Source organism: Athene cunicularia, assembly GCF_003259725.1.
Source record: "Athene cunicularia isolate RWA chromosome 20 unlocalized genomic scaffold, athCun1 chr20_part1, whole genome shotgun sequence".
Taxonomy (NCBI): Eukaryota; Metazoa; Chordata; class Aves; order Strigiformes; family Strigidae; genus Athene; species Athene cunicularia.
The window spans coordinates 393302-418931 of NW_020799125.1; the positions used below are offsets into that span (position 1 = coordinate 393302).

The window sequence follows — 25630 nt, forward strand, 5'->3', positions numbered from 1 at the left end:
TGCCTTCCACCAACGAATGGGCACAACCCGTTAAACAATGAAAGGCTCTTGTGTCTCTGCCTCTCCTTCTGGCAGGGCTGCTCTTTCCAAGTGCTTTTAATTACCGCTTTATTAGCGACTTTGAGGTTTAGCATAGCGGACCGGCCTTCCCAACTCCGTTTCTGCATGTTCAGCACAAGCATCTCCGGGCCTGCCGGCGGCTGTGCTTGGCCCTACCTATGGGGTTGGTCTCTGCCTGTCACCGTGACACCGTAGCAAGGGGACACAGGGGCTGCTCTGCCAGCAATCCGAGCTGCCTGCCTGCCTCCCTGCCTGCTGCACGACCACATCAGCCCAACCGCGCGAGCTCCGCTAGGACCGATGAGTCTTGCTTGGGTCCCGAGCCCCACGCTTGCCCCGAGTGGACAGGGCGGGGTGAGCTCACCCAAACATGTGCTGCTCTCCCTGAACATCTTCGAGCGTGAGGCACGGCTGCCTCAACACTCCTGGGGAGGATGAACAGACAAAATCAGGTGCAAACCCAGACTCTGGGTTTGAAACGTGCACCCCTAGGACCTGGAGCTCACAGTTCCGAGGTGACTGGCTGATAAAACTGCGAATGTGCCTTCGTGCAGCTCTCCCCAACCTCCCTGCAGAAGGGGAGCTCTCACCGAGGGCTCAGACACCAACTGCTTGTTTCCACTCAAATTCAAGCCCCCGCAGTCCCCACCTTGGCACGTGGAGGGGCACAGCTGGAGGAGAAGGGAGCCCGGGGAGAGACGGGCTCTGCGAGAAGGGCAGGGGCAAAGGGCCTCGTGAAACGGCGCTACGAAGGCGGGTAAGGACGGATGTGGAAAAATCCCCCGAGCCCCAGCGTGCTGCTATTCTGTCGTGCTTTGCGGCTGGGGGAGATGCCAGCAGAGCTCTTTGAAGCTCTGGGATGGTGCATCTACCAACCGCTTGGTCCCCCGCCCGGGGAAGGCAATGTCACCTCCGGGGGAGAACACAGGAGTCCCTTTTTGTCATTGATACTGAGAGCCAGGATGCCAAACGGCCTCCTTAATTAAAAACCAATCAATCCCAAGAACAAGCAAACATTAACGGTAACCGCACACAGCCCCAGCAACAACCTCTCCCTCCACATGTCCCCGGGGAGGAGACAAGGGGGGGATGTTCAGAGATGGGGACTCTGCTGCTCCGGCTTCCCACTCCAGAAAAAAATCCCTCCCCGCTCTCCTCCAACAGCCCTGCACAATAACATGCAAATCCCGAGTCTTCCTGGGGCGCTGCGGTTCTGGGAATGTCAAAATCATCTTTATGTCTCTATTAAGAGGGAGCCCCAGGCATGGAACTTTTTTTTTTTTTTTCCATTTATTTTCCTCAAACAGCCTATAAGTGAAAATCTTCATGGCCAAATCATTAAACGACTACAACTGGTTTTGGCCGCAGCCCATCTCCTCTGAACAGTCGAAGGATGCTGGGGTGGGAAGGCTTTTCTTTGACTGACGGTTTTATTTAATTAACTTTCATATTTCAATCCTCTCCGCTCCCCAGACAGCTCTCCCCTTCCCCAAAATATATCGCAGTAAATGAGAACCATGCAGGCTGCCTCAGCCCTGGCCAACAAAGTCCCCTGGAAGTGTTACCGAGGTCCCCAGCGCACAGCCCAGCTCTCCCCTCGCCCTGTGGAAACCGCGGCCGATGCCGTCCGGGGGCGGGCAAAACCAAAACACACCCAGGGGCACTGGCTGGCAGCCGGGCCCCGTCCGTGGCCCCGGGTGGCTGGGTCATGCCACGCCGGGGGCAGGAAGGACGGACTCGGCCCTGCCAAGCTCTGGGTCTGGGTTCGGGATCTGGTTTGGCCCACCAGTGACATGAGTCCGCAGGGCTCAGCCTGGCTCCCGCCCGGATTGCAGGGCCATTGTTTTAGGGGACAAACCCAAGCCAGGCTCTTCTGCTCTGGAATTTATCCTGGTTCCAGGATGGAGTTTTCTTAAAAACTCAAAGCCTGGGGATGACTTTTCCCCTCTAGCTTTTTGCTCTGGAGCCCCGTCACCCCACCACCCCCACGGGGATGTCTAACCTCGACGGCTGCCCCCCGCCCCGCAGCAACACTCAGACCCTGAGCCGTGGGGAGGCAAAGGGGGTGCCCTTGCACCCCACCGAGGAGCTCTGCATCCCTCCCCGTGCACCGCGGCAGCTGCCCAGGCCGCAGGAGCCCACCACCACCTCCGGCACAAAGCTCGTGGCACCTTGAAACAAGCAACCCCACCTCGAGCTCTACAGGGAAAACATCACACCAGGGAACTGTGGCATTTCCAGGGTGTTTTCTCCCCTCTCAGACGCCTCTTCTCTCTGCCTGAGGAGGCCGCTTCTTTCAGCTCAGCCTCCAAAACGGGTAAGGGCATCATCCCCCACCAGATCCCAGAGCCCACCGAGCTGGGAACCTGCCGGCCTCTCGCTCCTTCCCCGGCAGCCCCGAGGCTGCTCCCGGGCAGGCGATGGCCCCAGGGAAGGCCAGAGGAGGGTCGGAGGTTCGGCATCGTCTTCACAGAGCTTCTGGAAAGGGGATTTTTTTTCCCAGAAAAGCAGCAGGGGTGTGCCCTTCCCCATCTGACATCCCCAGCAAGCGGCTGTTGTGAAACACCCCATCTGTTTCAGCTTATCCAGAGGCAAATAAAGATCGGAGCGAGAAAATAAGACTCCAGTGTATATTTAGAAATGCTGGATTTGGTTAGCGCAGAATGAAGGCAGCGCAGGGCCTGGGATCGAGCAGCAATCGTTTATTCTAATGCCATTGCTTTGGTGCGAAGGAATCCATCCTCCTGGGGAAAGGCGAATGCATCCCACCACGGGCCACCAACAGGATCCAAACCCAACGTCCCTCTCCCTGGCTGGGACCGGTTGCCACGTGGCCACGAGGCCAGGCCACAGGGCAGGGGCTGCAGCGGGGCCGTGCCTCAGCCACACCATCAGCTTGCTGAGGAGCCGTTTGCCTTCCCCTGGGGAAGAGCTTTGCTGCCTGGAAAAGAGGATGAAGAGGAGGGGTAGCTTTCTTCATCAGCTCCCCTGAAATCCGCCTTGGCTGCGGGGACCGGGTCCTGTGCTGCAGCCAGCCTGGGTGCATCCAGCCATCACTGGTCACAGACCAGAGCGGGGAAGCGTCCGTCCCTCTGGGACCCTGGAAATCCCCAAGCCTTGCTGAGATGGGGCAGGAGCAGCTGAAACCTGCCGCCGATCCCTGACAACCCGCCTCTCCCCAGGCCCAGGCCAGCGAGGCAGGGGCGTGGGTCTGCAGCCTGGTTGCGTTCTCCCGACGCCTGGATACGGCCCGTGGCACGAAGCGGTGGCGCGGTGGCACTTCTGGGAACCATCGGTCCTATCGCCCCGGTCACGGTTAACCGGAGTTTGTCTTTCTGCCGCGCCGACGGCTCTGGGTTGTCAACTCCCTCGGAGGAAGGGCCACCACGGGCTCGGCGGGGTGGTGGCACCGCTGCCCGCTCCTCCGGCCCTCCCGCCCCTGCCCGGGGCTGGACCCGCCACAGAGCTCTCCTGCCAGCACGGCTGAAGCCAGTTCTGAGGGAAAGGCTATTTTTGGGGCTGTAACAGGGTTAAACTGGGCACTTGCTGGCTTGTTTTGAGCCGTGCTCGCAGTTGGGAGGTTTTGTTTGTTGTTTTGTGTTTTTTTTTTCCACACCCTGAACTGAGGCAACTTGTGAACGCAGAGCAGTCCTGAGCGAGGCAAGATGCCGCGCAGCGGAGCGGCACAAAGCGTGCTGAAGTCAGCAAGCTCCCACCAGCCTCCCACCTCCTTCCAGCACCGCTCAAGAAAAAATGTCATAGACTGAACAGATCATATTTTAGAGTGTTGTCAAGGGAACGTGACAGGCACTGCAAGACGTACCTGCAGGCACAGCCGCAGCTACATCCGTACTCGCCCGCTGCCCTGCCCTCCTCCGAGATCGGTCTGTGCCACACGCAGCCGGCACAGCGGGGGACTGCCCCAAGGTCCCGATTCTCCAGCCCAACAAACTTGTTTTGTCACCTGGGAGCTGGTCCAGCTCCCCCCTCGCTCATCTTCGAGGCAAACCTGCTTCCACCAACCTCACGGCAATGCTCTTTGCTTTTTAGCGCCGAGATGGGCCTCAATTAAACTTCCACAATTAAGACTCCCAGCACAAGAAATGTCTCGTAAAACGACACTCCACCACAAACAGAATTTCACAGAGCAATTACGCCAGCGGCTGAGACCTTTACGACGCCTTTGTATGGCAGCTTGCACATGGGCCCCTATTCCAGGCCTGGGACTCTGGGCTGCTCCCTCAATTCAAACAAAAAATACCCCAAGTCAAGAGTGAGGGGAGCAACTGAAGGAGGAAAGAGAGGAATGCAAGCGCTGAGGCTGGAGGGGGGAGAAGAGAGCACCGCACCTCTCCTCCCACAGTATTTTAAATGAAACAGCTACTTCGGGCTTGTTTTTTTTTACGTTATAAATGCATCGCAGCTGAAGTCATCTGGAAACCAACAACGACAACACCGAGCGTCGGGGAAATAAAAATGTTTGCGACCAGTTCTGGCCCTACAGCCCCCAGCTCTGCTCCAAGGCTGCCTCCCCAGGATGCCAAGGCAGGCAATGAAGATGCTGGTTTGTTTGTGTGCTGTTTTTTCACCTGCCCACTGCGTGCAGGCCGGGAGCTGGGTCAGGCTGAGCTCCTCCAGGTCTCTGCAGGACAATGTCCTGGCTGAGGCTCTGCTGTTGTGCCACCTGTTTTCCCGGGGCGAGCTGCGTCGCTTCTCCAGGCTGGCTCGGGGACTTGAGCTTTTTTCTTGGCTTGAGGAAGGTCCTTTAGGCTTTAACCTGCTGCTCTCCACTCCTCACTCACATCTCTGTGACATGCCTGATATTCTGCCCAGGGTGAATTTTGGAGCACTGGACAGGGGATGCAAAACTTCACAGCAAGAAGACCTGGCACCTAACTGCAGAGTTCTTGCTCAGGTAACAGGCTGCAGCTTGTGCAGAGACTTGCAGGATGGCTCTGCGTTGAGTCCTGGTGCTGATCAAAAAGTATCGACCACAGGATTAAAAAAACTCTGACTTCCTCTCTTTATTCCCTTTTACACTGAAAAGGTTTATGATTTGCTGCTGCTTCATTCCTTTTACGGTCCAGGAGTGTTCCTGGAGGGACTTTCAGCTTTGGGACATTCCCAGGAATCACCTTCTGCCACGGCCAGGAGGGATGTTGGATCGAACACACAACTCGATGCCTCCACGAGGCTCACAGCTGCCAGGGCACCGACTTTCTCTGCGCAGACCCCACAGCACCAGGCCCTGTGCGACTCACTGCTGGAGAACCACAGGGCTCAGCCCTGCTCCACGCTCCGGCCTCCTCTGCTCGCAGGAGACCCACGCCCGCGATGCTGCAGGCCCTTTACCTCCGGGAAAGCATTTCCCAGAAATTAAGGAAGAGACGTGGAAGGTGGGGGTGAAATTCCGCCTGGGGCACCTTTGCTCTCTGACAGTGCAAGGGAGCTCTGTTCAGATCCCACCTCTGCTCTTCCCGGGCTCCTTGTGGCTCGTCGGACCAGGACCGACCTCCCTCCACACCATCCTCTGGGCTGGGCTCTGATCTCTCCACTGCTCACAAAGCATCACCTTTTGCTCCAATTCGATTTGGGTTTTGGCAGTGGAAAGGGCAAAGCTGCCGGGTTTGTAGGGAGCCTCCAGACCACTGAGGCTCAGCCTGTGCTGGGTGGGCTCTTTAGCAATAAATTTGCGATTGCAGCTAATTGATTTAAGGCGCAGAGAATGAGACACATGAGCCCTCAGCCAGCTGGGACCAGGCTAGCAGCCCAGGATCTTCGTGTACAGCTAGTGTAAAAAAAAAAAAAGAAGAAATAAAGGCTTCTCACCCGCTTCGTTTCAGGCACCAGGTCGTCCTTCATCCTCCGCTTGGTCCAATCCTTGGCGAGCTCGTCCTCCGCTATCTCCTGAAGGTGGAAAACGGCTACTTGGGCTGACGTCCGACGGATGCGGCCACTTGGGGTCCTTTCAAAATCTTCTACGGGGCTGGGCTCCGGCTTCACCTCTGGCTCCTCCGGAGGCTGCAACAGAGACAGAGTCAGGAAGGGCATGACCTGGGGTGAAGCAGCGAGCGCTCCCGCCCCGGGACAGGGCTGCTGGGGTGTAGGCTGTGCATTTGCAGCCCTGACGTTGAGCTAAAGAGTTAGACCCATTCCACAGATTGTGAAGGCTCATGTGTGCAGGCGGGGGCCCGTGCACCCGAGCACGGAACCAAGGGGAGCCCCCCCCTGCCTCCCGCAGCCCAGCAGACAGCCATGCCTCAGACTGACTGCGTCCTTCCGCGCTCCCACGTGTATAAACGTCTCCGTTTATTAGAGTGAGAGAGTTATTAGCGTCAGATGCACTGTCAGTAGGGATCAACAGAACAGAAAAGGATGGTCCCCAGGGATGGATCCTGCCACCCCAGCGCTGGCAAGGAGCCGGCACTCGCTTGCTGCCAAGGGTTTTTTTTTTTTTTCCCTGCAGAGCAGGGATGCAGGGTGGGCTGGAGCACAGCCCTGCGGGCACCAGGGAAGGGGAATGCTGCCGACTGCCCGGCTCCCCGAAACGCGGCTGCTTCAGAGGTGGGGGGAGGCAGGGGGCTGTAGCCCGTTTCACACCCTGACAACGCATGGTACAACGCACGCGCGTGGTGACGTGAGGGAGAAAACAACACCGGTCCGATGTCTGCACCTGCCTTGCCCGGCCCGGCCCTGCCCGGCTCTGTCCTGCCCACAGGCTCTGCAGCTCTGCAGTCACCCCCGGGGGGGGATGGCCCCGCTCCTCGGGCTGCGGAGGCGTCCGGGGGGCTCACCGAAGCCGCGTGTTCTGACCGCACATGGTAGTCGTGGCCGGCCTTGGATTTATACTTCTTGCCGCAGTGTGGACAGCTGAAGATGGGCTTGTCAGCCTCGGCGAGCTGCTTCCCACACCGCTTCTGGTGGTACTGGTAGCCCATCAGGCTGGAGAAGTTGGCCACACAGCCCTAGAGAGATGGGGAGGAGGGGAGGGTTAACAAGGGCTGGGGTTTCACGTGCCCACGTCGAAACTGTCGGGGTGTTGTCGCTCCAGGGAGGAATGCGTCCTGAGGAGCGCCCGCTCCTCATAGCAGCTCCCTCAGTCTGTTCCCTCAAAGCAATGGGGCACCACCAGCCGGCCCCTCTCCCTGCAGGAGCCACGCACACACAACAGTGTCACAGAACCATCTGGGTTGGAAAAGCCCTTGAAGCTCCTCCAGCCCAACCATGACCCTCCCCCTGACCGTTCCCAGCTCCCCCAGATCCCTCAGCGCTGGCTCAGCCCGACTCTTCAACCCCCCCAGGGATCCCGGGGACTCCCCCCTGCCCTGGGCAGCCCATTCCAACGCCCAACAGCCCCTTCTGCACAGAAATCCTTCCTCAGAGCCAGCCTGACCCTGCCCTGGGCAGCTTGAGGCCATTCCCTCGGGGCCTGGCGCTGGGGCCTTGGCTCCAGAGACTCACCCCCCCTCTCTGCCCCCTCCTGGCAGGGAGTTGCAGAGGGCCAGGAGGTCTCCCCTCAGCCTCCTCTTCTCCAGACTGAACCCCCCCCGTTCCCCCAGCCGCTTCCCAGCAGACCTGTGCTCCAGACCCTGCCCCAGCTCCGTTGCCCTTCTCTGGCCACGCTCGAGTCATTCAATGGCCTTTTTGGGGTGAGGGGCCCAAACCTGAACCCGCTCATCGAGGTGTCACAGAGGGACGGCGGGAGCAGCCCCCTTCCCCGGTGCTATGGGCCCCGACACAGCGACAGAGCTCCCCGGACAGACAGGCAGCGGGAGGGGAAAGCAGCGGGGAGGCACTGCCTGCGCAGAGAGCAAAGCGTCCGCGGGGACAAACCTCTGCCACACGCCCCCGTTACCTGTTCGTGACTTGTCTGCCACCGGCTCGCGACCGTTTTTCGGCGCGGTTTGGTTTAGTTTTACACTGTGCCCAGGACAGCGCTGGCTGTGCCCCTTCCTGAGTTCAGGAGGCAGAACCTGCCCTTCAGTGCTCCTCAACCTGCCCTACACCCACCGTCCTGCCGTCTCCTGCCGGAGAGCGCCCGTCTCCCTCTGCATCGGGTCTCACTCCTTCCATCTTTGCACAGAACGAGAAACAGGAATCGTTCTCGTACCTCATTGGGGCATTTCAGTTTTCCCATCTGCTTTAGCACTTTCCTCAGCCTTTCCCGCTCTTCCTGTTCACCAAGTCCAGCGTTTTCCACAGGAACAGGCTGGAAACAAGGAAGTAACAGAAGCGACCGAGTCAACCATTTACTCATGTCCTCTGTGCCAGGAGTGGGTGGTAAATCTCTGCCCCCCTTGGCTGGGGGGCACCTCTCGTGAGAAGAGCTGCATCTCCCACTGCTTTTACCGCGTGTCAACGCCTTCACCGTTTGGTGCCAGATCTGCTCATGCGTTTGTGCCCCAAGGGCCAACTGAGAAACCCAGGAGCAGATCCTGCACGGAGGATTCACTGGCCAGACTGAAGAGCAGGAGATTAACGCACAGGTAAAAGACAAGTCACAACTGGTAAGCACGGGACATGGGGTTATGCCTTGCCCTGGTACCTTGGAGATGTACACAAGCAGATTTTTAAGAACGGCATCTAAATTGGTGCCTGCCAGATTTTAGTCACGATAAATTTTGTGGCTATTTCTCACATGCACGGCGGAGCATTACAGACTGGATTTTGTGATTTGTGCAAGGCAGAACCCATCAGTCCTGGATTTGCAGGCGCAGTTTTGGAGGCAGAGCTTTGCCACTTAAAATCCACCTTGCCATACTCACTGAATCTTCCCCCTTTCTGGGATCTGAAATCCTGTTTTATTTTTTCAGCCCTCTGCTCTATTCCCCAGGATCAGCGTGAACCTAAAACTAGCTGCCTGGGAAGGAATGGCTTTGCTCAGCAGGGAAAGGGGGAAGGCCACCGTCTGGAGTGAGCAGTAAGTGAAACGTTGGGAATTCTTTACAAAGACAAAGGAAAGCGGACGGCCGACGGCTTCATCTTCTGCCTCGAGAAACGAGGCGCGAGACGAGAGCAGCCCAGCTCTCTTACCTTGCTGACGTGTTCAGCCATGGTGTGGTAATTCAGCCCAGCTTTGGACTTGAACTGCTTTTTGCAGTGCTGACACTTCAAGGCATCCTGCAGCTGAAGGAATTAAAGGCAAGTCACCGCGGAGGCCGCAGTCCACCATTTGGTTTTCCCGGGGCTGCTGCTGCCTGTCAGTAAGCCCCACGGGTAGCTGTCGCTGCAGCAGAACCCAGCGGTGGGACCCAGCAGGCCCTGTTCCCCATCCCAACCTCAGCCTGTTGTCCTGGATACTGTTATCAAATACACATGTCCCAATTTTTGGAAAAAATTCCTTTCTGGATGTAGATTTAAAGCCCCACTGGCTGGAAACATCTGGACCTGGTGTCTTAGTCTTCCTGTTAAAGGGTTAGGAAAGAGAAGATGCTTTGATCTACCAATATGTTAGTGGACTGTGCTCTGCAGCCCTGTTAACTACGGCAGATGCTGGCGTACAACATGCTTTCTGGGCGCCTGGGCTGTTTGAAATTTGGACGCTGCTGGACACGATCACAGCAGAATACTTCCCGCCTCACACTGCTCTGCTGTTTGACCCGACTTGGCCTCCTGAGTGACTGGGGAGATGCATTAAATCCACACACCAGCCTACGAGGGGAGCTTGTAAAGTGAAAAAGCAGATCGTGACTTTTGCTGGGGCAGGTACCAGAATTTATTGACTCAGGAGGTGAATGCTCTGGGCACCAAGAGACAGGATGTCTCGACAGGGAGCTGGTGCCTGGACAGCCGTGGCCGTTCCTGCTCTTTCTGCCTGCCTGATACTCTACCTTCACCACTTCAGTCAAGCCTGGGCTTGAAGCTGGAGAGGGAATGAAGATGGAGCTGCAAACCTCATCCTGGAGCTCTGGGGAAATGAAGAATAAACTCACTGCAGCCAGTTGGAAACAACTCACTTGTACCTGTGCTCCTGTCAGTTAATCTTGTTCCAGACCCAAGCGTTTGATTCTAACCAGATGGATGCTAAAAGCTCCTTGACCAGCCAATTTGGGGTTTACTCCTCTGGTCAACACTGAAGAACATGCCACGTCCATATTCCAACGAGCCCTCCCACCCGGGACGCTGGGAGGACATACCTGCCCTCATCTCCTTCAGGCCCAAGCGTGTTGCAACCGTCCCCAGCCCTTATTTCCTTTCCAAAACCAAAGGAAATGGGGCAGACTGCTTAGTGACAAGGAAGGAACGGAGAAACCGATTTCCGTTGTTTTATAAGAGTTTCGGGAGCCTGCACATCCTTTTCCCATGGTCCAGCTAAGAAATACTTCAGGCATTAAAGCGGAGAGTGAGCTGAGAGGCTGCCTGCACTCCAGGGTCACTTTTGATGTATTCTGACGATACCCTGAGCCTGTAGCAGCGGGGCCTCGCTAAGGACGTGCTACAGCTTCACCTCACAGATGAAATCCTGAGAGCTGGACCTGTGGTCACACTCTCCAGAGCTCGGGGACTGTCCCCCCTGAGCCACAAGCTGCTCTGGCAGGGACGCTGCAAAGCACCCCAGCTCCTGCAGCAGCACAGCCAGCCCTGGCAAGGATTGTCCCTCCTAGGGAAGGGTGACAAAACACGCGCTCCTTGGGCTGGAGCCCTGATTCCTCAGCTGAACACCCACTGGCCTATTTATAGTGGGGAAGACACGCCTGACTGCTCTGGCAGAGTCACGCTCGCAGGCCGGCCGGCCGTGCAGCCCGCATGGAGCCTGCCTGGCTCCAGAGATGCTCCAAAGCACGGGAGATCTGAGCGGTGGTGGCCAAGATCCTCACTCCACTGAAGCCAGGAGGACGTCAGAGGAGGCAGGATTCTGCCCAGCATCGATGTAGTGGGAGGTTTGAAAGGGAGAGTAGCCTCCCACTGGTGTATAAATAGCGAGGCAAAGGCTGAGGAGGCATTTACAGAAAAATGAATGTGGAATCAAAGCCGAGCCACATATTTTCAAAGCAGGAGGCATCGATCCCGCGTTGGCTTTCCGTGGCGATGGCTCTGCACTGCGCCAGGTGACGGATGAGGATGGAATCCTGTGCTCTGATGGATGGCGGTGTGCCAGAGAGACAATTCTTCACTGCACCATTACTGAACTCCTGCGTCTTGACAGCCTGCCTGAGCACAGCCCAGCTCGGTGTCTCCCCGAGATGTGCTCTCATTCACCCACAATTTATCTGGCCTGATGCAAAGCATGGCACACACCGAGATCCCACAGCCAGGACTCTGGGGGAGGCCAGATTAGAGACAAGCCCAACAATCTCTCCAGCTTTAAAACTATTCATTTAGCTACTAGAAACACTTGACTCTGCTGGAGACACTGGGGCAAAGGGCCCAGACCACAAAGGGATTCAGAATAGCTGAGAATTATGTGTCCAAATCCCTCTGAATCGATGCGAGGCAGCCAGCAATCTGAGGATGACTAGCAAGTGCTCTATCAAACGCAGCCCAGAACTGGTTTTAGGAGCACTGATACACATTTCTGAGCAGCACACGTACACATCCATTCCTCTCCAAAAGTGCCTGATTGAATAAAGCAAGTCCTTACTTTCTGGCAGACGTCCATGTGCTTTTTGAGCCCCACAACAGTTTTTCTGGTTATAACGCTGCAGGTTGGACAAGCGACTTCTCCCTTCTCGCTGATCTCCCGCTGCCACTGGTCCTCAGGGCTTGCTGGTGAGGGAGAGGGGAGAGGTGTTACACCTGGCTGCAGAGACCACAACCTGCCCGGGCTGCTCGGCAGAGGACAGCCCTGTCGTAAGCCTTGATTTGCTACTCTGAAAAGCACTGAAGTCGGGAAAATTCCTGATGTCAAAAAGAAAAAAAAAAAGATAAATACTCTCCCAGGCATGGGCCAAGCCAAAACTGAACACAAACCATGCAGGAATTTGCAGCTCTGCCTGTCCCACGGCTCCTGCCATGAGCAAATTGGGTCACTGGGCCACTTTACACGGAGTTACCTGACCTGTCAGCATTTCATGGGGAAAAAGAGGTTCACCTTTCCAACCCCGCTGGTATCCTGCATGCTGGGAGTTAAAACATGATGATGCCCTCAGCCACTTGATCTTCCCTGTGTGGAATAACTCCCCTCTGCAAACAGTTAGCCGGAGCGAGACAAAGGTGAGAGGCTCAGCTCCATCCAGACGAGTGCCTGGAAAGCTTCCCTGGCAATCCTCCTCCCGTCAGACACACAGGCAGCGAGGGGAGCGCGAGCCTCCAGGCATCTGTTTATTTGAATGGCTGTGACCAGCTTAAAAAACACCCGAAATAAGACATACGTGAGGCCAAAACCTGCTCCCAGGTCCAGAGTTCACGCCGTGTTCTCAGCAGAACAGCGCTGGGCTTCCAGCACGGGAAGCCTGGGCTGAATAAAATCCACCGAGTCTGTTTATTTGGATGCTTTTGCACGGCTGTGAGATCAGAGAGTCGTTTATTCGAATTTGAAAGCAGTGCAAGGCACTGCAGCTGTGTTTATCTTGCACATCCTGCGTTCCTCCTGCTGTCAGAGCTCCCAGGGAACGTCAGCAACCTGTGCTAGGGAGTAGGCTGCACCTCGGAGCCTTGGGAAGACATAACCCTGCCCAGAGCGGTGCACTGGTGTCCTTCAGGGAGATGACGTTAGGGAAGTGCCATCATCCCAGAGGCTGACCCAAACGGTGGTCACAGTAAAGCCAGGTAGAACCAGGATTTGGCTATCGACTCCCAAGATTTGCAGCAGTCTGTCCTGGCAGTGAAGCCAAGGTAAGGTACCCCTCTAGGGATGTCAGCTGGGGCTGTATCAATATTTCACGAGCAGCGGCTGCTCCCTCTGCTACACCTCAAAAAGGCGGGAGCTGCATGCTCCTACTTCTGATTTTGTGCCCCTTTTGCTCGCAAACCTGCTAGAAAACTCCCCAGCAAACAGCCCGCTGGGCCAGGAGGTGAGCAGGGAGCCCTAGCTGCAGGTGAAGGAGGGACCATGCAGGCTTGGAGCAGAGCAGAGGACAAGCTGCACACAGCTGCTGCCTGCACTTTGCCTCCACCGGCCTCACCTGCTGGCAGATGCACAGCCGTTTCCTTCTTCACACCAGCTCCTGGAAGTTTCTTTTTCAGCTCCTCCGTGCTGGTGTTCCCTTCCAACTTTTTGGCTCGATGGGCTTTCGCCTTGTCCTCCGCTTTGACGAGACCTGGAGAGAAAGAGGATTTTTATTCAGCACTCACTTTAACACCCTCGGACCAACTCGTATTTAGCAGATTAAAAAATCTCTCCCTCTAACCCAGGGACACTGGCTGCAGATCTGCCAAGGCTGTTGGGGGGGGGGTGAACAGGTCCATAATTAGGACAAACAGTATCATAACAGCTGAACTTTTACAAGCAGAATCATTTCCCCCAACCCAGACAGTTTATGAACTATGAAAACACCCCGGCAAAGTGGGGTTGGAGGCTTCTAGCAAGGCAGAGCGTGGGGAAGACAGGCTGGGGTGCAGGCAAAAGGGCATCTTGCAGAAAACTGAAAGCGGGAATTGGAACAGCAAATTCAGGAAATAAAAGTGACGTTCCTGCACTGGAAAGGCTGTCTCACTGCTGATGCCAAGGAGTTGGGGTCCCTCTTAGAAAACTGGGATCCCAGACACCAGATCCCACAGGATCCCACAGGACCATTCGTCCCTGGATCTGTATGCAATTGTCACGATGAACACAGGTCTCCCCCGGTCCCACTGGGTGCTGGGAAGGGTGAGGAAGGAGCAGGAGAGGAGGGTGACCGGGCGACAGGCGCATGGGGAAGAGGAAACCTGGCGCAGCTCCCCCGGGCTGCTGGCGACTGTCACCGAACCTGCCTGCAAAGTGGAGAGATGCTTGAAGGCCGGGCTCTGCGTGCAGGCAGTGTGCCAGGCTCTGAGCCAGCTTCTCCCCAACGCATCCACCCTCCCACCTTGTCTGTGCCTCGTCCCTGCGTGGCTGCAGACCCATGGAACCTGCTAAGGGCATCGCTGCCAACTGCCGAGGCGAGTGGGGCCGAGCGAGCAGGAGGAGGCTCATCCCGTGGGGCCAAACGAGCAGTAGGAGGCTCATCCCGTGGGGCTGAGTGAGCAGGAGGAGGCTCGGCAGGTGCTGAGAGCATGCCAGCAGCAGCAGCACTGCCCAAGCCCCCCAGCATGCAGAATACTTCAGCAGTTTCTGGGCTGATGTAATAAATGGAAAACACAACTTGCAAACGATGCTTTGGAAAGGCTGGTGGAGAGGAGGGGGGCTCTTCCCTGCATTCAGCCCCCCTAAATCCATGGGCAGTTCAGCCCTGTGCCTGCATTTCCACCGAAGGTGCTGGAGGCAACACAGTGAGTGCCGGGTCAGATCCACACCTACCTCGCGAGGGTCCACATCCCCCTGAAGTTGTGGGTTGGGACTTTTGTAAACTCAGGGTCTGAACGGAGACATCACCCCCCGAGGAGCTGGTGGCACCCTTGTCTTTGGGGAGTGAACTGCCACGCTGAACCTGGGGGATGTAGACAAACGCCTGCCCCGTCCTCACTCCGTTTGAGGCAGCGGGTCAGTGACGGGACCAGCTTATTCTTGAGGAACCCACAGAAGTCGTTTCAGTCTACAGCAGTGCCTCTGTGGGGAAGGGAAACAACTCCCGGCTTCCCAGGAGCCAGGAAAGCACAGAGACCACATCCAGCCTGCTCTTCAGTGTTTAATTCCTTCGAAGCCATTAGTGCCTCTCCCCCGAGTGTCTCCTGTACTGGAAGGTGCTGCCTCCTGCACTGCCTGGAAATCCGCTTTTTATTTCCCTGATTGAATGAATTCCAGAGCCGGTTGCTCTCGTGCCAGGGATGCTCCAGGTTTCTTCCTTCCTTTCCAGCTCAGCTCAGGTGTATTTATGGAGCACAACCACCGTCCCTCTCGCTCGTGCTTTGTCAGGTTGAAGCAGGCAACTTCAGAGCCTCCTCTCAGAAAACATCCCAGTAAAACATCTCTGCTCCCTTGAATTCATTTTCTTGAATGTGGGCGACCAACATTGGAGACAATGTCTGAGGGACAGATGCGTCACCCAGCCCTTGCACGCAGCAGCAATCCTTCTCGACGCCTTTGGAAACACTGCGACACCCCAGGACGGTGGGATGATGATGAGATGAGGTTTCTCACATCTCACTGGTGTCAGCAGCTCGTTACTCTCGTGTTACAGCTGGACATACCCGGCTGCTCTCCTCTCTTCCCTCATTTCCCAGGCACAGGCTCCTGAGCAGAACAGTCAGGGTTGTTCTCTGTGCCAGCTCTACCTTCCATTCCCCTTACAACACTCTTAGGGTAAAAGGCACCAGCTCCTCCGGTGTGACATCCCCAGGTGGCTGTCATGTATCCCCAGCACGGGGTGGGGGGGCTCCTGGGGAAGGGGTTTCTCTGAAACACCCCATGGAGAAGATATACAATCCTACAGCTGACCAGAGTCATCCCTGTATTACCTTTCAGTCCAAACGTCCCCGAGATGGACGGCTGCTCCCCCGTAAATTTCTTAGGAGTTTTCTGTTTCCTTCCTGACTCAAAAGAGAGAAACAGAGAGATTTGGTCAAATAACTGTACTGCCAGGAGGGCTTCAGCAGTCCCAGGGACCAGGGTGGGCGCATGCTCCGTGTCAGGAGCGGATCACCTTGAGGGGGGCCTTTACCACCACAAAATACAGGGGCTGTTGAATGAGGCCCCTACCCCACAAAACCAGGACCAATAACAGCACCCGGGGCTAATTCAACGAGTGGAAGTGGTGGCTCTGCCTTACGCCACAAGCTGCGTGGTTTCCAGAGCCTCAGCAGCTCAGGTGGCTGGGGGGTGGCTCCCGTGGGCGCTGCAAGCAGCATAAACCCACGCCACGATGGGGACAGCCAGGGGCCCGCCTGCCAGCCCCGCGGTGGCAGGGGACAGAGGGAGCCTCCTCACCCTGCCCCAACACCTCAGGATGATGGGTTAGCCACCACCACCCTGGTTTAAACTGCCACACTGAGCGAGGACAGACGGGCTGACACAGCAGCTTGCTGTGCTGCAGGGAATTCAATGCATTTCCAATCCTATTCCTACAGAATCCCATTTCCAATCCATTTCCAATCCTATTTCCAATCCATTTTCTACAAAAATACCTCTTCCACAGCAGTAACCCATTTTTAACTCCCAGTGGAGCTGCACGAAACTGGGGGGGCAAATTATCAGGATGCTGGAACGAGGTCTGGATACAGAGAACTCGCAGCAGCCTTGGCTGGAGCAGAGCCCCTCCCCGCAGCACCCCCCTCTCTGAGCTCCTGAACCAGCATAGCCCCGGGCTCTAATCTTACTGTGCTTCATCCTCTCGGGGTCTTCCTCCTGCAGCGAGGCCTGGCTGCCCCCCTGCTGCACGGCATCCTTGCCGCTCGAGGACTTCGCCGTGGGGGTGGCAGCTGCCATGGCCTCAGCTGCCGCGATCTGAAACTCCTTGCTCTCCCGGCTCTCCGCCAGGCACTCGCCATTCTCGGCGTGGTCCTGGGCCACGGCTTTTTCCGTCTTTGCCTGTTTGGGATGGATGGTGGGGCAAGCTGAACTCTCAGCAGCTCTAGGGCAAAGCACAGAGGGCTTGTTTAAAGAGGGATTGTTAGATAAATGTCCTGACACTTCTCCCCCCTCACCAGCCCAGATCACGGGAATGGAGGGAGGCACGTACCCCTTCTCCCAACCGTCCCTACACCACCATCACCACGCAGCCCAGCCACAGCCTGGTACCTTTTCTTGCCACTGCTCTTCCCAATGGCCTTCGGCACTTTGTTTTCTGCTTTGCTGGTTGGCACTGGCCGGTCCAAGTGATTCCAGAGCCGGTGTTTTTCTAGCTGGGTTTTGGAGGTGAAGGCAGCTTCGCAGTAGGAGCAGGAATACGTCAGCTTCTCTGAGATCGCACCCTGTGTGGAGCAGGGAGGGACAGGTGAGCACATACGCTAGACCCTAAAGAGGACAGGCTTTTTCTGACACAGGCACAAACACAAATGGTGTGTAATACCCTTCTGCCCCTCCAAACGGTTGCCAGTGGTCCATGATCCCCACCACAAGTCCTCACATTCAGCTGGAAGGGCCCCAGTCCCTCTCATAGACACCTCACGAACTGCCCCGGCCCATTTGTGCCCTCCCTGTTTTAATCTCACGTTTCTCCTGGGGTTTAAGGCCTCAGAGGGCCCTCACCCTGTAGATGATACTGTAAGAGCTGGCCACTGGAAAGGCCAGACAGCCCTCGGGTCTCCTTACCCCCTGGCAGCGCTGATAGTGGTACTTCAAGCCATAAATACTGGGGAACTCCAGCCAGCAGCCTGAATTGGGACATTTCACCCTGGAGTGGGCTTTGAATTCATCCTTCCATTGGTTCATCAGGGGGAGCTGGGAACAGGAGAGACAAGAGACACAGCTGAGCGAAGAGCATCACATGCCCGGGTTCATCCCAAGGGGGCTCGGGGGGGCACACGGGACCTCTGATCATTCCTGTCCCCCCTTCCCAGCGCGCAGCTGCAGAGCTGACCCCAGGGCTGTGTTTCAGTGCAGTGGTGCTCTCTCCAGCAAGAGGTGCCAGGACAGATGCTGCAGGCTCTACAGGCTCATGAATCCCCTCGAGAATTTAGCTCGCTGTGCCTCCCAGAGCACACACATGCTCCCAGCCAGGCTGGGAAGTAAATCAGGCCAGAAGTCACCTGGATGATTTAACCACCCCACATTTCATCCAGTCAGTAAATCACCCCATGCCCATGCTCTCATGAAAAACTGCTTTGTGTGTTGTCCACGCTACTGTGCAGGAATTAAACTGCACAACTCTGTGGGGAATAAATCAGTCCTTTGCTGGTGCTGCCGGATCATTAGCCAAACCTGAGGTGGCTGCGAAAAGAATCAGCTCCTCTGGGAAGGGGAGGCTGGAGGGGGGTACTGTTTCCTAACTAGGATTTTGGGGGATGCTGGTTGCTGCGTGGAGGGGTTAAGCTCTTGCTGAGCCCAAGACAAGGCTGCTCTGAAGATTAAACCACCAGGAAGGCAGGTTTAGCCCTGGGTGAGTCAGAGGGAGCGAGGCAGGGAGGGCACCAGGGATCGGAGTGCGTGGGGTCTTACGGGGATGTCTTTCAGCGCCTGGTTCTCAGCCTTGGGTCGTCCTTTCTTCCTGCCTTCGGTTTTGTCACTAGTTGCATTTCCTGCAAACAGACACAGCACATGTCACCCACCGTCCCGGCAATCCCGCCCTCGCTTCGCACGGGGCCTGCCTCGTCCCTGCCCTGGCGAGGACGGAGGTTCCCCTTTGGAAGGCAGCTCCCGTGCAGTTCAGCACACAGCCCCTACACCTGCAGGTACCTGCAGGGCAGACAGCTGCTCCTCCTGGGGTTTTCTGACCCCTCTCCTTTCATTTACACAGAAATCCCCCGTCCCCTTTGCACAGCTGGTGTGGCTGAGCAGCCCCAGGGCACCAGGAGGACACTGGATGCAACAAGCACGTGGGGAGCAGCAGGGATGGGGATGGCCGGGGAGGGAGGACGGGGCAAGGCAAGAGCTTGGGGGACTCGGGTGGAGAGCAGAAGCCATGGGGATGCTTTTGCGAGGGGTTGTGGCTCTGCGTGTGCTCAGAGCAGACTCTTGCGGCATCCTGAGCACGAGCTGAATGGCAAAAGGGCAGAAACGAGCCCAGTTCAACCAGACACTGCAACCAGGGGAGACGACAAAGTCCCTGATGTCGCGTGATGGGGCACACCAAGTGCAAACAGGTTAAACTGCCAAGGTCCAGAGCAGACACTTGGGCTCACAACAGCAGCAAACTCCCCGATTTCACCTACTTCACACCCAGAACGGGTTGAGCAAAGCGGCACAAACACCACAACAACTTTTATCAGGGTCTGTACGCAGGGGCTGAGGGCAGTTCACCAAATCAATCCACTTCTACATCCCACCTCTCATCTTTCCAAGAAGGAACAGAGCACCGTGGTCACCCCAGGGGTCTGGGGAGCCTTGGCTAGACCCCGCTTCCTTCACCCAGCGCCATCCCCCCACCGCTCTGCACTCCCAGCAGGTCTCTTGAGGGCTAACCTGTAATTTTAAGCGATGCTGGGAGTCAGCGTTAACCCAAAGACGAACTGGACAGATGTGAGCAGCCAACAGGAAATGCTGTGTACAGAAAACTGAGACTGAGATCTGGGAGAGTTTCGTGAACAGGACTGGGAATAAAAGCCGTTGGCCACGAGAACAGGAACAAATCAAAAACCATCCCTGAGAAGGAAACCCCCAAACAGCCGGGAGAGCATAACTGAGACTAAAATAACTAAACTCAACCTGTAAAACACCCTTCTCTGGTGAAAATCAGGTAAGAAGAGGCTGGAAGCTGACCCGGCAATGCCTTGGAGGATCCCTGGCACTTGCTGTACTCAGAAGCCAATCCAGGATTTTTTTTTGGAACAAGGGAAAGAGATCAAACAGAAAGCCAACTAGTTACCTACAAAGACACTGCCAAAACCACACACACTCTCCCTTTCCATGCCTTCTGCCCAGCAGCCAGGGGAAAACAGCAGACAAGACAGTTGGCTCATTTATTTCTAGTCCCCTGAAGTCACGCCAGCTGGTTTGCTCTGCTTTGATACCCGTAAAAGCCTCCCTTGGTGACGCAGCATCCTCTGGGAATCCTCTAGCCCAGGCAGCCTCGTCTGCGGGAGGTGGTAACCTTTATGAACTATAAGAAAAAGTCCCTAAAAAGCCACCTACCTGTCCCCCCTGCAAGGCTAAACTGTCCTGAAAACACCTCATTCGGTTTGGTCTCCTACCTGCCTGGCTCCTGCCCCAAAACGGCTCGTGGCCCTAAGGAGAGGGGGAGGTTTGCAAGTCTGGCCTCAAACCATGCTGGTTCTGGAGCAACAGTGCAGGTTTCACTCCAAAACTCTTGGTGAGTGTCCAAGAAAGATGCCTGCGCATCGCAGCCGCCCTCTGCATTTTTTATTTTCTCCAGTGCTCCTAAGTGCACACTTAGGCTCGGCTTTTCCTCCACACTGGTGTAAGCGAGGGCCTCACCCTACACATGAAAGCAAGCTATGGTTCTCGCACATCAAGGGACAGAATGAGCTGGGAGTTTATGAAAAACCACCAAATTATCCTGGATTTGCAGCAAAAGCTCACAACGCTGCGGTTACCTACTTACTGCTTTGTCTCCTAAACACTTGAAAATACTCCAAATTCGAAACATCCCACAGCAGCACGTCCCTGCCCCTCCAGGCAGCTCTCCCCGGGAGCCCAGCATGCCCAGGGTCACGGCTCGCACAGAAGCGCGGGTGAAAGCTCTCCTCTCCCTTTCACAACTCGCACACATATCCAAACTTTTGGGGACATTTCTCGCCAAACGCAAGAGCTCCCCGTCTAACCGCCCCTCACTGCCCTCACGGATCAGCTGCTGGCTGGGGACAGCGAGGACAGGGACAGGAGGGGCAGAAAACACGTCTCCTCTCCTCACATCCCACTCCTGGGTACCAAGCACCAGCGCTCACAGGAGACACGAGCCCGTCGGTGCTCAGCGTTACGGCCAGCACCGTGGCTGCACGCCCCTGCAGCAGATTACCACAATTCTGGGCTGTCAGCTGGGTGGAAACGTCATGTTCTTTAGACATGGGGACTGGGGGTGCCCTGATCATGGACTCAAGGCTTCTCTGGAGCAAGACCTGGCTCAGAAAAGAGGCAGGATGCTCCCCGTGCCAACCAGGCCACTGCAGCCAAGGGGGGAGAGGGCCCTGTCTCCCCAGTCCTCATCAAACCAAATTCACCACAACAAAGTGAACCCTGGCAGACATTTCCACCTCCAGCACCTCCCCAGGGAGAGCAATGAAATATCTTCATCACAGAGCATCCTTCATTCAGAATCATTCACAGAATCACAGAATCATTCAGGTTGGAAAAGACCCTTGAGATCACTGAGTCCAACCATAATGGAGTCCACTCCATCGCTTCCAGTCCATTTAAACCAGAAGGAAGAGATAAAAAAAAAGAAAGGTCTTTTCTACTTCTGGAGGTGCTGATAAGGAAAAAACACTCTCCCGAATGTAGGTACGTTCATCCTGCAGACAGCTGGAGCTCAGGCCCCTTAGCAAGAAGTTACACCCCTCTGCTAGCGATTATGGCTTCAACCCCCTCGAGGAGGAGTGGCATTTGGGAAACATTTAGGGCACACGCGTTGCCCAGCGAGGCCACTGATTTTGGGTGCCTGGTCTGAGATAAACCTCTGGGGTCTGAGCCTCGCCTGGCGTGCAGGCACCCCTCGGCATCCAGGGCTGCTGTTAGCAAAGAGAAGGCAGCGAGACCCTCTCCGCGCCCACGGAGGGGATCTGCCCAGCGTTAAGCAGACAGGAGAAAAATCTCCTTGGGCCTGGCGATTCCTGGATAGAGAAATCAGCCATCCATCAGAGTGACAGCCCTTAGCAAGCGGGTCCCCTGGGGCTCGTACGCTCGCAAGCCTCCATCCCGGGGGCCGCGACACGGGAGACAGCAGATGGTCTGAACTCATTTAAGCCTTTCCATCCTTTGATGTAACACTTAGCTACCAACACGATCTATAGGCGGCGAGACACCCATCTCGTTAAGCCAGACGCACGCCTCTCCGAAGGGAGAGACCGCCGCCATCCCTTCCCTCCCGTTCCCAGGGACTGGCTCTCCGCAGCTCCCAGGCTTTGGGGTTTTTTCAGCCCAGCACAGCCCTCACCGGTGGGTCAAAGCGAGGAGCAGAGGCACACTGAGACCCGCAGCGCCTGCACCCCCTCATTTTAGCAGCCGCCCCCCCAACCCCTGCCCCCAGGCTCATCCCCTCTGCCCCATCCACCTCCGTGGAAAGAAAAAAACGGTTCCTTACCGAGCTTGGGCAGCTCTGCGGGCGGGTTTATCCTTGTCTCTGTCCTGCTTTCTTTGCTGGCAGCGGGTTTGTTAGAGCCTGCAGTTTTCCTTCCACCTTTACAGGTATAGGAATCCGCCATCTCTGAAAGAAGCAGGGGAGGCATTAAAATTCACTCCTCGGAGCTGTGAGCAACACATGCTGAAAGCAAGGAGAGCTGCCGGGGAGGGAGGGAAATTAGAAAACTATCACGCAGCTTAAAGGTTCCCTCAAAGAGAAGAAACGGGACGTGTTTCCGAGTATTTGTTCTACGGTCGTGCGACGCCGTAGACATGGCTGAAAAGCTGCTTTCGTTATAGGCTGGTTTCCCCCCTCCACATGTAATGGCAAAGACTTTATTAAAAATTATGGGCTGACTTTGCCCAGAGAAGTAGTGAATAAATGGCTTTTCCTCTTCGTTTATTTCTCTGCTTTCATTTAAGACACCAAAAGGAAAAAAAAAAAAAAAAAGTGAGTTTTAATGAGCAGATGTAGTGATAAATTTCCAATTTTCCTTATTAATGGGAAACTGTTATAAACTGAGAATTGTTAATGTTATCTGAATTTTCCGTATTAATAATTCAATTTGGCTTCTCTATAAATAATGAACACCAGGAATTATCGCAGAAGGCCCAGTCTCGCTCCCGATGGAAGCGGGCGGCAGGACACCCCTCCAAGCTCTGCCCCGCTTGGTTTCAGGTACCTTCCTCCCCTCCCGACAGCACAAGCAAAGGCACGTCTGAGGATGGGGGCCGCACCGGGAGGGCCCCGGGGGGAAAGGAGCCCCCCGAGCCCCCCCAAACGAGAGCATCGAGCCCTTGGGAGGTGATTCCCCCGACCACCGCGACACTCAGCCCGGCACCAGCGGTATGACTCAGGGAAGCGCCAACCGGTGCCTTCTTCACCTTCGCTCAACACTTCACTCCCCCACACACGTTTTTTAAAACACAGATTTGACTCGTCGCCCCCAATTCCTCCCACGAGATCGCGTTTAGCATGGTTTAACTCAACGCCCCGAGCAGCCAGACTCATCCCGCCTGTCCTTGCGCCCAGAGGGACGGGGCAGGTCGGGGAAGCATCTCCCGTGTGCCCGGATCGCCCGCCGTGCCATCGACACGTGGGACACGAGGGTCCAACAGGCCTTTCTGAGGTGCCCCCGGGGACTTTCCACGCGGCAACCGGGCACTGCGCATCGCGTGCCGCCCAGATGCTCTGAGCAGAGCTGGCAAAAAGCTTCCAGCGCATGTTCAGCTGGTGACACATATGTGGTGGTTCGCACAGACACAAAGGTTAATCGGATCAAGTGAGAAATTCCTGCCTTGGCAACAGGTTCTCTGGCATTTGGTGCTGAACACAGAGATCATTTATTCAGCTAATTTGGGCTCTTTTGGTGGGAGACCTGGGTAGGAACTGCCTGGGCTCCTTCCCGGGGCTGGCTGGTCTCCGGAGCAGGCACAGAGAGGGGTCCCTGGGGCTCCTTCCCAAATCGTGGCTCCACGCTCACCTGCGTGAGTGCTCCTACTGTCCCCAACCCTCCAGGGACAAACATGCCGGTCCCCTTCCTTCCTCTGCTGCCTCCTGGCACCTCTGCGCCATCTCCAGTCAAGTTGCTCAAAGTAAAAAAAATGAACCCATGCTCGCGAAAGACCAGAGAGCTGACAGCTGAAGACGACACCACCTCTGCGCTTTACAACAGAGTGAAAACCAAAAGGAAACACCCGCAACCGATGCGTTTATCCAACCCCACGCTGCGGCTTCGCCCCTTGGGCCGGGCGCAGAGAGGGGAGGGAGGCCCAGCACCAGGGCCCCCCACGCCGAACGCTGCCCACCAGCACAACCGCAGCCCGAGCGACGAGAGACACCCGGGACAGGGCTACCATCGGATGGGCGATGGACACAAAACCTCCGTGTCTGCCTTGCTGGGCAGCTCAAGGACAACTCGTGAGGGGCCGTGCACAGGGCAGCCCTCGCCAACAGCCAGGTCGCCCACCCCCTGCTCGCTGCACACACCAAACCCTGGGAGCCGGGGCTGGTGCCGAGCATCCCTTCTGCAACCACCGCCATGGTCCAGCTCAGCCCTGCTCCCCGACACTTCTTGTTCCCCTTAACACATCTGTCCCCGCAAAGGGATCCTTTGGCCAGCTTAGAAGGCTTTGAACGTCTTTTGTTTTTCCACACCAAATACTTCTTTGAATTTTTTCCCACTTTTTGGCTACATGAAAAATAAAAATCCCATAAACCACTTAGCGAGAGCCAAACTCCGCTCCCTGGCCACTGATACAACCCCAGGGATCCCAGAGGAATTGCCCCGGAGCCAGAGAGCACAAATCAGCCCATTGTTTTGGGGTTTTTTTTTGTAATATCCAAACTTCTCGCTCATTTTTGAGTAACACATGCTGAAACCGGACAACAGCCCGCGCCCTACCACGCTTTCGTTACATCTTTGGTGAAAACCCTTTTGCAACCGGCAGTGGAAGGAGGAGATACCGGCAGGTCCTGCCTGCGAGCGGGGCGAGGATGTGGCACAGGAAGGTTGGGGCTGGCGGTGTCTTTGCTGATAAAGCCTCCAGCTCAGCTATAGGTACCGTTTTAGAAGTTTGCAGAAGTATTTTTGAAGCGTCCAACTCCAGGAAAAAAAACCTGTGCCAACACAGGAGCCCGTGTGGGATGAGCAAAGGCTGAGTCGGCGGTGCCGGGAGCAGGGGTGAGGAAGAAGCCTGTGGCCACGGGAAAGGGGGAGCAAAACCTGGAGACCCACCAAGCCAAAGGCCTTTTGACATGGCACAGCAACATCCCAGCCACCCGCTGTCCCGACAGGTTCTTTTCCTCCGTGACAGATCCCCCTGCGGAGCTGTCCGGCTGGGCACAGACCCGGAAATTGGGCATAAACTGGGAAAAGGGGAAATAATTCACATATAAATGCCCATCTGTGACATTGAATCGGGTCTGCAGGAGCACATAAGGAGCCAGGGATGGCCGTGACCCCTCTCAGCCCCACGACGTCCTTATGGCTACACAGGGAAAATCACCCACAGGTTCTGACCCCAAATTCTCCTGCCGGGACTCTCGCCCCGGTCCCATCGCTACGGATGCACCGTGCCACGCAACAACCGGCCCGATCACTCGTCAACCCGCTCTGCTTATCCTTAATAATTTACCAATGGCTCCAGATGGAGGCAACGCCAAAAAGCCAAGTGAGCTGCCTGGCCCTGCCCGCGCGGCAGAAGGGATGTGCCAGGCGGGACGCGGGGAGAGACACGACGAGGCCAAGGCGACGCCAGGGCACTGCCGGAGGGGCCGTGCTCCCTCCCGCGAACTCGAGGGCAAACCCGCGGCTGCGTCCACGCGTTGGGAGAAACTTTTTGGGAATAAAGACGAGGAAGCGGCGGGAGAAGCTTCCTCAGGAGCGGAATCGCCGGAGGTTTCCCGAGAGGGAACCACGTGGCGGGTGAAGCCCCGCGAGCCCCTCCGCTGTCCTCGGGCACGGCTGGCTCCCTCGTTGTCCCCCGCGCCGAGCGAAGCCCCGACGCAGGTGGGTGCCCCCGGCGAGGGTCTTCTGGAAGGAACAACTCGCCCGGTGGTGCGAGGCCGCCGTGCTCCCGCCGAGCGGCTCTGCGCGGGCACCCAGCGAGGCTTTTCGGAGGGTGTAAAGTTTCTGTTTGAAGCACGTTAGCCCTGTCTCT

General features: G+C 56.4%; 1 protein-coding gene across 6 annotated transcripts; it reads right to left on the reverse strand.

The window, feature by feature from the left end:
• Positions 1–4815: 4815 nt before the first annotated feature.
• On the reverse strand, positions 4816–24334 carry ZNF512B (zinc finger protein 512B). 6 transcript variants are annotated; one of them, XM_026862206.1, is made up of 13 exons: positions 21930–24334; positions 18173–18252; positions 17327–17455; positions 16814–16986; positions 16393–16646; positions 15535–15612; positions 13125–13259; positions 11642–11766; positions 9094–9186; positions 8171–8269; positions 6855–7025; positions 5890–6081; positions 4816–4885 (listed from the first exon to the last, which is right to left on the reverse strand). In XM_026862206.1, the coding sequence occupies exons 1-13, from the start codon at positions 22072–22074 to the stop codon at positions 4859–4861; spliced, it is 1701 nt and encodes a 566-aa protein (XP_026718007.1). In that variant the 5' UTR covers positions 22075–24334; the 3' UTR covers positions 4816–4858. The 6 variants fall into 6 exon arrangements, with proteins under 6 accessions (XP_026718007.1, XP_026718008.1, XP_026718003.1 ...); XM_026862207.1 differs by having other exon boundaries at positions 4844–4885; positions 15535–15606; positions 21930–24333; XM_026862202.1 differs by having other exon boundaries at positions 4844–4885; positions 6738–7025; positions 21930–24333.
• Between the last annotated feature and the right edge of the window lie 1296 nt (positions 24335–25630).

Bases quoted from the DNA above. Each gene is read 5' to 3' on its own strand.
- ZNF512B (XM_026862202.1), bottom strand. From the start codon at position 22,074: ATGCCTCCCCTGCTTCTTTCAGAGATGGCGGATTCCTATACCTGTAAA. The intron at 16,647-16,813 runs GTACCAGGCTGT...GCTTTGCCCTAG, and splicing joins AAGAGCAGTGGCAAGAAAAG to AGCTGCTGAGAGTTCAGCTT. The intron at 9,187-11,641 runs GTAAGGACTTGC...TAATTCCTTCAG, and splicing joins ACATGGACGTCTGCCAGAAA to CTGCAGGATGCCTTGAAGTG.